This window comes from Typopeltis vanoorti, chromosome 20, assembly GCF_054136105.1.
Source record: "Typopeltis vanoorti isolate ZY-2024b chromosome 20, IOZ_Tvanoo_1.0, whole genome shotgun sequence".
In the NCBI taxonomy this organism is placed as follows: domain Eukaryota; kingdom Metazoa; phylum Arthropoda; class Arachnida; order Uropygi; family Thelyphonidae; genus Typopeltis; species Typopeltis vanoorti.
In genome coordinates, this window is record NC_143568.1 from 106,331,102 (window position 1) to 106,344,773 (window position 13,672).

Below are 13,672 nucleotides of genomic sequence, written 5' to 3' on the forward strand. Positions count from 1 at the left end.
CGAAAACTACTAAATGAGGAGAATCCAAGAGAGAGGTGCGAGGATGGAGAGGTAAATGAGAGACCGGTGCAAGACATAAGTAGAGAGGAAGTGGTTTGGGTACTGAGAAAAATGAAGAATGGAAAGGCTGTGGGAGCAGACCAGATACCGGGGAAGTATGGAAAAGTTTGGGCAGTGAGGGCGTGGATATGTTATGGGATCTGATGTGTAAAATAGCTCAACAGGAAAAGATACCAGAGGAATGGAGGAAAAGTATTCTCGTCCCAATCTACAAAGGAAGAGGAGATGTTCAAGACTGTGGCAACTATAGAGGAATCAAGCTGATGTCACACACATTAAAAATATGGGAAAGAGTAATTGAAGCAAGGTTATGGCAGGAAACGAAACTTGGTGAGGAGCAGTTTGGATTTATGCCAGGAAGAGGGACAACGGATGCAATATTTGCGCTAAGGCGATTGATGGAGAAATATAGAGAGATGCAAGTGGATCTGCACATGGTGTTTATAGATCTGGAAAAGGCATACGACAGAGTGGCCAGGCAGGAGGTATGGAGGTGTATGAGGAAGAAGGGGGGTGTCGGAGAAGTACGTGAGGTTGGTGAAGGAGATGTATGAGGGAACAGAAACTCAGGTCAGGTCTAGTGTCGGCATGACAGAAGGGTTCCCTATTGTCGTAGGGCTACACCAAGGGTCAGCTCTGAGCCCCTACCTCTTTGACCTGGTCATGGATGTACTAGTGGAGGATGTCAAGAAGGAGGCACCATGGAGCATGCTGTTTGCCGATGACATTGTTCTATGCGAATCATCCCGAGAGAAGCTTGAAAATACCCTGGAAGAGTGGAGAAAGGCATTGGAGGAGAGCGGCATGAGAATTAACCGGGTGAAGACTGAATATATGTCAACGGGGAGTGACGAGGATATCGTCATACAACTCCAGGGTGAAAGGCTAATTTCAGGGAAGAAATTCAAGTACCTTGGGTCGGTTGTCGAGAGGAATGGTGACCTGGATGAGGAAATACAGCACCGAATAACATGTGGTTGGATGAATTGGAGGAAGATGAGCGGGGTCCTGTGCGACAAGAAAGTGAGTTGTAAGAGGAAAGGAAAGCTCTATAAGATGGTGGTGAGGCCGGCGATGCTCCATGGTGCGGAGACGTGGCCTATAACCAAGGCACAGGAGAGGAAGATGGAGGTAGCGGAGATGCGGACGTTGAGATGGATGAGTGGTGTGACAAAGAAGGACAGGATAAGGAATGACTACATCAGAGGGACGGTTAAGGTGGGACCAATTGGCAAGAAGATACAAGAAAGTAGGCTGAGGTGGTATGGACATGTTGAGAGGAAGGGTGAGGAGTATGTTGGTAAACGAGTGGAGTATATGGAGTTGGAGGGAAGGAGGAAAAGAGGCAGGCCCAAGCTCAGGTGGAGGGATAAGATAACAGAGGATCTTAGGGAGAAAGGATGGAGTCCGAAGGATGCCCTGGACCGGAGAACTTGGAAGAGGAAGGTTAAAGATTGGTGCCCCGACCCCATTTAACATGGGATAAGGCAGAGTGAAAGAAGAAGTGCAGAGGGGCCGTATTAAGATCTTATAAAGAGGTATGCTGACCTCCTTATATCTGCTTTAGTGTGTTCGTCAATAATAGGCAATCCTGAGTTATTTTAGTCGCTTTTGCAGTAAGGTCTCTGAACATCCTCAAATTCTTAGCCTCTGATTTCTTGCAGTTCAGTTCCATCAGTGTAGTACATAGCTGATAATCAATCAGCTTTTCCAATACTGTTTTCATCCCAAAATGCATAACCTTGCCATATTAAACTGATAGGCATTCTTCTTCTTTGCCCATATTCTTGGTCTAAATGGGTCTTCCTGCAACAATATCTTCACATCAGTCTTATTACTATTGCTCTACCCAGTTTTACACTGTCAGCAAAGACTTGAATATTTTTCCTCAGATTATTTCCTATATCATTAATATACAACTTAAATAGTAGTGGCCCGAGTGCAGAGCCCTGTGGCACAGCGCTAGTCACACTCCTTCTCCTGGACTCAACTCCTCCACAAACCACTCTCTGATGTCTATCCACTCTCTTTTATTCACCTCACCAGCTTCATATCCAATTGCCCATTTGCTCCAATTTATTTAACAATGTCAAATGCGTTTGCAAATTATAGCAGTGTCATCGTATAAGCATTCCCTTTATCCAACTCAACTCTTACGATATTATAAAAAGTAAGTAAATTACTAAGGTATGACCCACCGTTCATAAAACCATGCTGTCCCGCATATAGTGATTCCTATACATCCATCCTTTCCTGTACTTTGCCTTTAACCGACTTTTCGAATACCTTGACCACCACTCCCGAGATGCTGATCGGTCGATAATTTGCTACTTCTGTCTTGGGGAGACTTCCTTTATGCAACGGAACTATTTTTCCTTCTTTCCACTTCTTTGGAACTCTTCCAGAACTGAGATGCAAATTAAGCTATCTAGTTAAAGACACTGTGTGCTATACATCGATGTGATATTAATACAAGCTGATATCCCATCTAATCCCAAAGCCGTATTCATATTACATCAAGGTTCTGTACTGTGTACATCTACCTGTCTCTTTTTCAGTCTTGGTCCTCGTCGCATCTGTTACTGCAGCACCTCCACTTGGATCCCTTTACGAAGCGATCACTCAGTAATTCAACGATTTCGTTTGGTTTCAGTCACCTTGATGAAACTGTTTCTGATTACCTTTGGCTCGCTCAGCTAATTTCTTCGCGTAGTCTAATTTTTCTTTTCGTACCATCCATACTCATTATCCTTCTGGCCTGTGCTTTATACCGCTCATGAGATTCCTGATCACCTTTCTCGTTAAATGTATTTCACAAGCATTTTTTAGCAACTCTTGCTTAAGGATGTTATTCATCCAGGTGCTATTCCTTCCTTCAAACACCCCTTAACCATTTCCCATGCACTACTAACATTCTTCCCTTGCAGTTTTTCATCCCATGACCTCTCCAAGCAGTCTCCTAGTCTGTCATCGTTACCAGCTCTGTGATTTCACATGTAACCCTTCTTTACGAAAAATCCACACGTCTGGCTACCTCGCATCAAATGTATAGTCACAATCATCTCCGTAACTATGGGGGATTATAATTATGTGTTCCCCCTCAACATTTTTTTTTATCGGCGGGGAGAAATGTTAATTATGCCTGCCTTCCTCCGAAGGAAGAGTATTTTAATATTGTTTAACTTTTAAATAGATTTAAATTTTTCAGAGACCGTTGATTACAAAATATAACTTGATATTGCTTATACTTCCACATGATCTTTGATCTGAAAACTAGCTGAGATGATGTAGGATTTATGCTGTGTCATCTTATGTTATATATATTTTTCTTTTGAAATGCTCATAGATCAATAATAGACCCAGCATTCTATGAAAAATCCATCTACAGTTGGAGAGGGGGGGGACATATAAAGAGATGTTGAAGCAATGTTAATAGATAGAAGTCCCTCGCCACTTTACGATTGCCTTCTCTGTCAACTGTAATAAAATTCAAGTAAAATCTCCTTTTGTATATTTTAACATAAAGGTTTTGATTAGTGTATTTAAAAAATGAGATACATATTTCAAATGATAACTAAATTTATTCATTTTGCAATCATGCTTAAAAACTAAACACTGTATACTCATATAGGAAGGAAAGAGTTAAAGAGAGCGGGGAGGGGTAAAATAATAGTTAGTGCAAAGTACCAGCCCGATCTGTTAACTCCCGCCTTCTTGTACATAACTTAGAAGCATCCAACAGTGTTGTACTTGAGCAATATTTACCTGAGATGATTCACCCAGTTCCATTCTAAACCTGTTTTGGAAACCTCTTGGAGCGAAAAAAAAATTATTCAGGCTTATATAACACACTGAATATTGAAACAAGCTCCTGTAGTACTGCTAGCCGATGTAAAGAATAATTAATGATAAGTTTATAACCGCAGTTGGAGCGACCTCTAGAAATTAATGTTATAACAATAATGTGGACTATCGCTTACCGTAGCATATTTTTATTTCAATAATACAATGCAGTAGTCTTGTACATGTGTTTTGCAAAATAAATAAATAGATTCGAAAAAGTTGAGGACCCAAGAGATTGAACTTTCAGTTAACAAACAAGCACATTTAGGCACGTGTAAGTGACGTCAGCACCGTGTATAATATAAAAAATTGCAACTAACATCTTATCACCAATAAAGTTTTAAAAAAAACACACAAAAACATGGTGTTTGGTAGTTTTGAACATAAACAAAACCTAAAATTAGATTCATCGAATGATGAAAGGGTGAATATTGAATTTTGAATATTGGTAGTAAGAGACCACAAATAATACGAACTAAGTTTGGTGCAAAAATACGTTGAGTGTGGTAGAAAATTTGGCAGAAAAGTTATTCATGATTACTAAAACATGTAAACCTATGAGGCTTTAGTTGGCGGTAACTGCGTAAGTTTCCCAGCCAGTTTGACTGCTTTGCGAGGAGCTCTTTATTCGTGTCTTTACAACTATTTGCCATATAATCAAATTTCGGCAGTACGCCTTATTGGTGGAGCGACGAGGGGGCAGCGTTTTTAATGATATAGCAGGTTCCGACTAAAATATTCTGGTTTACCCTCTGAATTATCTGTCAACTCCTTCTCCAGTTTCTGTACACTAGTAATGAAGCTGCCAAAAATGATGCCGGTCACGTGGACCTGCCTACAGCATCACCGGGCTCAAAGAGCAAAAAGGGAAAAGCGACCGCTATATGGTTCAAACTTGGCAAGTTCGAAGCAACCGTAAAGTAACGACTTTTACGAATAAACAAACCATGCGTACTAAGGTAGAAAGTACTTCAACATGAAGGGTTAAAACTGATGTTTGAATGGCTGGAGTATGAGGTACATGAATCAAGTCGTGAATATGTCCCATAACGAGATAGTTTATCCCGCAAAGTGATATTGCGGTGCATTACTTGCGTTTTTGCCGAAGGCCAATCAGCTACGATAAAGACAGCGTTCCTTATGGCGTCTGTTCCCGAACGGCTTCGCTACGAAGAAACATGGAAGTGGGTCGTTGCAGTGGCCACATTCTGGATAAATTTTTCTATTCTCGGACTTCAGCGTTCGTCCGCTACTATCTATGTAGCATTGATTGACAGCTATGGCGTCAGCAGAGAAATTGCCGCTTGGCCTTCCGGGTTATTTAGCTTTTCGATGTGTGTCATGGGTAAGTTTGAATCCCCAATTGATTGAAGAGTTGCATTCCCTTTAATATCGAGTATTTATAAATTACAAGTACGATAATTTGGTAAATATTTTGACAGAAAAATTCATGAAATGATCAGTTCAAACGTATGCGGTTCAAATTTAAAAATAAAATAAAATAAATTGAGCAATAAAATTAAAAATTGACCACATAGAATATTATTATTATCGTCATCATCATAACACTAATTACGGGTATAGACCATATTGGTCTGTTCCGGTCTCATTATCCATCCAATATCCTATTTTTTTTAGGTCTACCCTGCCTTCTCTTTCCAATTGGCTTATATTTTCGTATTTGCTTAGGATGTCGGGTGTTGGCCATTCGGTTTACTTGTTCAATCCATTTTTGTTTGTATTTGTTAGGTTATCTTATATTGATTTTGTTTTTTAGTTCTTTTAAAATGTCTTCGTTCCTTTTTTTGATCTAATAATGTATTTTTTCAGTTCTTCTCATAAATCTCATTTCACTTGTTTTTATTATTTGTTTATCTTGTTTGTTATTATTATTATTGTGTGATACCTCCATGAAGTTCAAGGGCATATAATATACTATTACAGGAGGGTTTTTTTTTTCAGTTTATATATATATACAGGGTGTTCGGGATAAATTTGACAGTTTCGTAAGGAAAAAGAAAATCTTCTTTGTATCTATTAAATTTAATGAATTGACAAAAAAACATTACAGGCAGAGTTAATTACAATACTATCAACAAGATTTACTCAAAATAACCACCATTAGCATCGATCACAGCTTCAATTCTGCTTCGGAACCTCGAACAAGCTGATGCTACAGTCTCCCTGGGAAGGGCCGCAAAAACTGTTTTAATTTTATCCATTAACTGGGCTTTTGTATTACTGGAAGTGCGATTGGTGTCTTTTTCAACTGCGCCCCATACAAAATAATCCATGGGGTTAAGGTCTGGGGAGTTTGGAGGCCAAACATTTGGACTGGTGAAGTCGTAGAAATTTTCAGACAACCATTTTTGACTTTTCCCAGAGGTGTGGCAAGGGGCCGAATCCTGCTGCCATACATACGGCCTACCATTGGCTACCCTTGTTATCCAGGGCTTGACTACAGTTAGCAACTCCACGAACAAAGCCCGAATTCCAATGCCAGGGTTCTTCAACACCTGTTCCTGCAGATTTGCGAGGAATTCTGCTGTACGAACGCAATCAGATCGTCTGCTAGGGATCTTTCTTCTTGCTACATCCTCGTAGTCACCATTGCAAGTCTCTAGTTCATGCCTGATTGTTTTTACTGTATTCAGGGAGCATTGGGCAGCAGTCGTAATATCCTTATTTTGATGGCGGGCACAAATCATCATGATACAAGTTATTCTCTTCCATGATTCAGGTGGGTTCCAGCTATCCATCCTTTCTGACATCTTGTATATGAATGAAGAAGGGTCCAAACTTTTAAATGAAGAGAAGTGTGTGTTAATACATGTAACTTACGGAAAAATATAATTAATTATAAATATGTCAAATTTATCCCGAACACCCTGTATATAGAGAGAGAGAGAGTTTTTTACCTTGGTTATATATTATGTTAAAGATACCAAGCAATTTTATAAGCTAGGTTTTTAATCCTCTTTCCCAAGTAAGCAAACTGATAAGTAAGTCAAGTTTGCGGCTGCAAGTAGTGCAACTCGTGGTAAAGGTGCAGTAAGATCTGATCACTTTCCTTAGAATTTTCCCTAATGCAAAGCACATTTCCTTGCAGAGATGTATGATGCTATGCATTAATACCGGTTTCGACCTTTATTGAGGTCTCGTCAGTGGGAGCCAGACCTAAAAAATGCTAAGGGTGAAGTAATACAGAGCTTATAAATTTACCTAAACAAGTTTCCATAAGGTGCTTTGACCTCATTAAATAAAAATCTCAGGATGAGAGTAATATGTAGAAAGTTTTTTACCTTGGGTATATATTGTTAAAGATACCAAGCAATTTTATAAGCTAGGTTTTTTTAATCATTTTTCCCAAGTAAGCAAACAGACAAGTAAGTCAAGTTTGCGGCTGCAAGTAGTGCAACACTACAATCTTACTCTCATCCTGAGATTTTTATTTAATGAGGTCAAAGCACCTTGTGGAAACTTGTTTAGGTAAATTCATAAGCTCTGTATTACTTCACCCTTGGCATTTTTAGGTCTGGCTCCCACTGATGAGACCTCAATAAAAGTCGAAACCGGTCTGGGTAGTGACCATTACCTTAATACATAGCATCATACATCTCCGCAAGGAAATGTGCTTTGCATTAGGGAAAATTCTAAGGAAAGTGATCAGATCTTACTCCACTTTTACAACGAGTTGCCTAGTGTTTCACTACTTGCAGCCGCAAACTTGACTTACTTGGGGAAAAGGATTAAAAACCCAGCTTATAAAATTGCTCGGTATCTTTAACATATATACAGTAACCCCTCGATTAGTGCGTCATATTTTTTCGATACCCAAATTCGATTAGTGCGCCTATATCTTCTACTACGCGTTATTCCCGCTTCCCATGCAGGGTCCGCATGTTACTTTAGATACGACTTCTTGTTAGTACTGCTCCCAACCGACCCGTCGCCTGGTCTGCCGCTGGGGGGAGGGGATATATTTTTGACTGTAGAGGCGTATGTTCATGGGGCCTGTTTGCGGGATGAAAAACGCCAGATAAACTGGAGGAAAAAACCCTACTGACCGCGCCCAAGACCGGCTAACTTGGCAATGCCTGAGGAAGATCTTCAAATTCCTCACGTCTACAACGGGAATCGAACCTGGGACACTCCTTCCCCAGGCATATGGTTGCGAAGCGCAAAGCCACTAGGCTAACCGCGCGGTCATTAGTGCGCCTATATACATCTTAAAAATAAATGTTACAGATTTTAAAAATTTTCCATCTATACATTTTTATGGCTAACTATTTTTAAAAAATAACTCACTAGAATGAAATAATTTAGTTACCTATTTAAAACATATTACAAAGTTATTTTTAATGGCATACTACACTACTTCCATGTATACTATGTTCCAAAATTTACCGCCAATATTTATGTTCCTATAGTACGCCCACAGATTCGAGACCCTTCGACACTTCTGCGCATGTCACAAAAAGGAGAATCCATTCCCATAATAAGGTAATCAATCCGTTTCTGGGATGAGTTGTTTATTATTACACGTCGGAAAATTAACTTCCTTTTTATGATCATTGTAGTTTTTAAAGTGGTAACTATTTTATTTGTATAACAGTCGGGAGATTTTATGTATAAAGCACAGGATGTGTGAAAAAGATTCGATGATGAAGAGAGAAGCAGGAAAATTTGCAGAAGAGTAGAAGAGGCAATAGGGCCATACCGTCGGTTGTATGAACAAAAGAAACAAAATGCCAGCGAAACTACGTTAGCTCAATTCTTTGTTAAGTAGAATAATAAAATTTATATTCTGAATATGTTTTATTGTCTTTCAGCTTCATGGTTTTCCTTTAACTAGGCCCTGAGACATACCTTAATTCTTTTGTAAAAAATTAAGGTTCAAAAAAGAAATTTGAGGAACGAATTGTACTGTTTCCCATAGGTTATTATGTAATATATATACTGTATATATATTCGATTAGTGCGCCTGTTTTAAAGAACTCATTAGGCGCACTAATCGAGGGATTGTGTTATATTTATTTATTTATTTATTTTTATTTGTTATCTGCTTTTATTTACGATAATTGCCTTATTATTATTGTACGGGAGAATCTCCATGGAGTCAGTAGCTTCATCGCAGGAGACCCAAACTATCCACACACTATCTATCATACCTCTTCTAGAACTCATTTACAGGCAATGCATTCCATTTATTCACTACTCTCCGAGCGAAAAATCTAGTCCCTACACCCTTGTTGACCACACTCTTACTTAATTTCCAGGGATGGCCTCTTGTTTTTCACCATTATCCCATGATACCTCTTCTCCGCCTATCAGCCAGCCTCTGTAACCCACAAACTCTCAATCTATCAATTAGGAAGTATTCCTTACACCACTCACCAACTTGGTCACTCTTGATTTGGTTATTGATTCTTCAATAACCAAAAAAAAAACTTGAAATTGAAATCATGAAACATGACCTAACCTTATCATTATGCTATGTTATGCAACTCGCTACATTTTCTATGAAATTTTTACGTTTGCTGGTACAGTCATGCCACATCAAGTGAATAACAGTGTCTTATTATGCGAACATCACTATTGAGGAATTAAAAAAAAAAAAAAAATAAAACATTCATAACGGTGCACTTATCCAAGGTCTGATTTGTATAGATTTCCACTTATTGAATATATCCTTACTACTGATTTTAAAACTCAACACTCGATGTTATTATTATTATGTAAGGTGCCTCCATGGAGTCAAAAGACTCATCGCGGGAGACCCAACATTGGCATACTAACCGTTATTCATACAATACCTGTCATATCTTAAATCCCTTAAACTCATTCACAGACGAAGCATTCACAACCACCTCTGGCTACGCATTTCACCCATTTACAACCCTCCAAGCAAAAAATCTAGTCCTAACACCCTTATTAGCCACACTCTTATACAATCTCCATCCCTTCCTTCACTAGTCTTAAAAAGATTATCAGTATCAATCCTATAAAACCCTTTTAATAATTTATATGCCTCTATCATATCTCCTGTCATACGTCTATCAACTAGTTTTTGAAGCCCAGAGAACTTCAATCTATCCTCGTATGAGACATCCCACAGGCCTGCAACAATTTTCGTAACCCGCCTCTGAATCTTCTCCACCATTTCCACATCCCCCAAGAAATCCAGGTGACCAGATCTGTGCACAATAGTCCAAATGAGGTCTTATTAATGCCTTATAAAGTGGAACAATCACTTCCTTACACTTCTTGTCAGTGTGTGTTCTTCAATAACCATGTAATCTGATGTGAAGTTTTGGCAACCCTTGCAATATGCCGTCGAAACTTAGGTTGTCTGTCCACAATAACTCCCAAGTCCCTTGACTCAAACTTCTTGCGGTTCAGTTCCATTAATTAATATAATAAACAGCATATGATCTCATCCTTCCGAAGCGCATCACCTTACACTTGGCCACATTAAACTAGCAGCCATTTAGTTTATCCCAAACCATCAGCCTATTTAAGTCATCCTGCAAGATATCCACATCATCTGAATTGACTATCGCTCTTCCCAGTTTTGTATCATCAGCAAACAAGTGGATATCTCCTTTCAGAGTATTCCCAATATCATTAATGTACAAATTAAATAACAGAGGACTGAGCCCTGAGGCACACCACTAGTCACCTGCCTTCTACTGGACTCTGCTCCACCATAAATCACTCTTTGATATCTATCCACTACTCATCCTCTAATCCAAATCACTAGTCTCGGATCCCTACCCATTTACTCCAATTTATGCAACAGAGTCCGATGCGGAATCTTGTCAAATGCCTTTGCAAAGTCCAGCAGGATCACTGAAAAAGGATTTCCTTTATCCAACTCCATTGTTACTTCATTATAGAAAGTGATCAAATTGCTAAGGCAAGACCTACCCTTCACAAAACCACGTTGGCCCTTATAAAGTATCATATTGCTGTCCACCCAGCCCTGAATTCTAATTTTTATCAATTTCTCCAGGACCTTAACCACCACTCCCGATTGGTCTGTAATTTGCTACCTCAGTCCTGGAGCTCCCCTTATGTATTGGAATAATTTTCCCCTCTTTCCACTCAATTGGGACTTTACCAGAACTGAGGCTTAAATTAAACAGCCAAGTTAGAGGAGGTGCTAATTCTCTTGCGCATTCCCTTAAAACATGGACCGATATGCCATCTAACCCATTGGCATTGTTAGCATTAAGGTTCTGTAATATACTAAGCACCTCAAATTCTTCTATCACTAGACTCTCATCAGTCAATGACACGTCTGGCACTGCAACATCACAATCCAGATGGTACACTTTTGCAAAATGATCACTAAGCAACTCAACTATTTGATTAGCTTCTGTAATTTACCATCAACACTTTTTAAAGTCATCCTTCCAAAGTTATTCCTCCTTTTACTTGCCACATAGCGAAAGAACTCCCCTTAGGATTTTTTTTTTTTTTTTTGGACTCATCAGCTAGCTTTCTCTTATAATTAGCTGTGGCCTTCCTTACCATGCAGGTTACCCTTCTTGCCTGTATCTTGTACTGCTCATGGGAATGCTCATCACCTTTTTCTTTATACTTATACCACAACTTCTCTTTATCTGCAACTCTCGCTTAATAATATTTTTCATCCATCTTACCCCTGCCTGATTCCTCCTCTGACTCTGGGAATACAGTCAGATTTAGCTTTCATTCAATACTCCTTGATAATCTCCCATGCACCATCAACATCTCTCCCCTTAAAATTCTCATGCCATAACACTTTTGATAGCTGACTTCTCAGCTTATCATAATCACCAGTAATTCCACTTGTAATTCCACATGTAACCCTTCTTAACAGAATATTCAGCACATAATACAATCTTCCAAGTCAAGACTACATGATCACTTTCCCTAAGTGGAGACAGTGTATCTAAATTACTTACTGATATGTTCTCCGGTGCTATGACCAGATCTAACACTCTCAAATCTCTTGTCCCTTCCATTACATGCTATGTCCCCATAGTTAAAATCGCCCATAATAATTACACGTCCTCCACTCATCTTACTAATTTGCCAATGCATACCATCTACATTCTCCCTTATACCCCTTGGATTATAGCAGAACGAATTACATATTTCATCCTGTTGATCTCCATCTCACACCAAACAGCCTCAAATGAACTCCCCTCTACATGCCTGTCACCTTGAGGCACTTCTGCCATTTTTGGCTTTAACACTTCGTCCATCATTAGTAAAACTCCTCTCCCCATTCTGTCCTCTCTATCCTTTCTGAAGATACTATATCCCTTGCATTCAATCCCTACGACTAAATCATTCTTAGTTAACCAAGTCTCACTAATTCCTATAATTTTTGGCCAAGTAGAGCTAAGTAATTACAAACATTCATCACGCTTATTCCGAATACTTCGGGCATTAGTATACATAAACTGCAATACTCCTTTCCCCCGATAATCACATGGTGTGTGAATTAGCCCACTCTGAATACCATTAAAATTCTGAGTACAATGATTCCCCATATCACAGTTATTATTGACCTTAGTAATATTGACAGCTAACTCTATTTTCCTGTCATTATTTCTGACAACCATCCTCGCACCTCTCGTTTCCCTGGTCTAAAACCCCCATATATTCATTAAACAGTAACTTCTGTAAAAGCTTACTCCCGTAATTATTCAAATGCAGACCATCTTCGGCATATACTTCTTTTCTCCCATAAAACTCCTCCCATAGATCCACATATCCCGACCCCTCTTTTCCTACACATCCTAGCTTAACATTTCATTCATCATCCATGCCCTCCTCATTTCTCGACTATCATATCTGGGCAGCACACTGACAATCCTAACACTCTTGCTCTTAAATCTAGCAATCTCTAACATCTCCTTTAAATCACTTGCCACATATATTTAATCACGTTCGAGCAGATTATTTGGCATTTGTTTTTCTTTATTCGTTCATTAATTATTATTTAGATTTCTGGGATTAGAAGTCTCTTAAGTCTTAACTGCAAGCATCGGCTAAAAATAACTGAATGAAGGGAGAAAATAAACAAAAACGAAACAATCCAAGAGATTGTTTGTATTTGACTTACACTTTGTTTAACAAAAGAACATCGGGTGCGTAATAACGTAACGATGTTGACAACAAATTCGCTTCGGGCTGCATTTTAAACCAAGATTTTTGTTTTTATTTATACTAAATTCATTTGCTGATTTATGGAATAAAGTTGTTATGTCTTCGATTATTCTTATTTTTACTTTTTAAGTAATAATAATGTCCAAGAAAATCACTAAACTTGAGAATTCAAGAAAAGAAAACAAAAGATAAAAAAAGTTATTTGTTACAGAAGTAAAAATACAGACGCAGATGTTAATTATATTCTGCTAAATATGATGCGGATTATTTTCGATTTATTTATTATTTTTTAAGGACTGTCGACTGGTAAAAGTGACTGCTTAGCAATCAACAGAATTTCCTTATTCCCCTTGTTTTATCTGCTGCGTCAGGCAGGAGCTAATAACGGTGATTTTGCAAAACAACCCTTAATCTCCGATATCATAACCTCCAGAAAGTAAGAGCTGGGATAAAGGTATTAAGAAATAATGAAGGAATTTATATTCTACTCAGGGAAATGTATGGATGAAATATTTGGATAAACAGACCATATTTCTGGAGCTTTGTAACAGCTTGACATGCATATCAAAACACAGCAACCTGACTGTCGTTCTGTTCTTTTTTT

The 13,672-nt window shown here is 38.6% G+C and overlaps 1 protein-coding gene across 1 annotated transcript in view; it reads left to right on the top strand.

Moving 5' to 3' along the window:
* Window positions 1-4,815: 4,815 nt before the first annotated feature.
* The window catches only part of LOC150095755 (monocarboxylate transporter 12-like), a 35,716-nt gene continuing 26,859 nt past the window's right edge, over window positions 4,816-13,672 (top strand). The window contains exon 1 of the mRNA XM_090410122.1: window positions 4,816-5,248. Coding sequence (XP_090266248.1) covers window positions 5,044-5,248 — 205 coding nt within the window. The 5' untranslated portion in view covers window positions 4,816-5,043. The remainder of the gene's footprint in view (window positions 5,249-13,672) is intronic.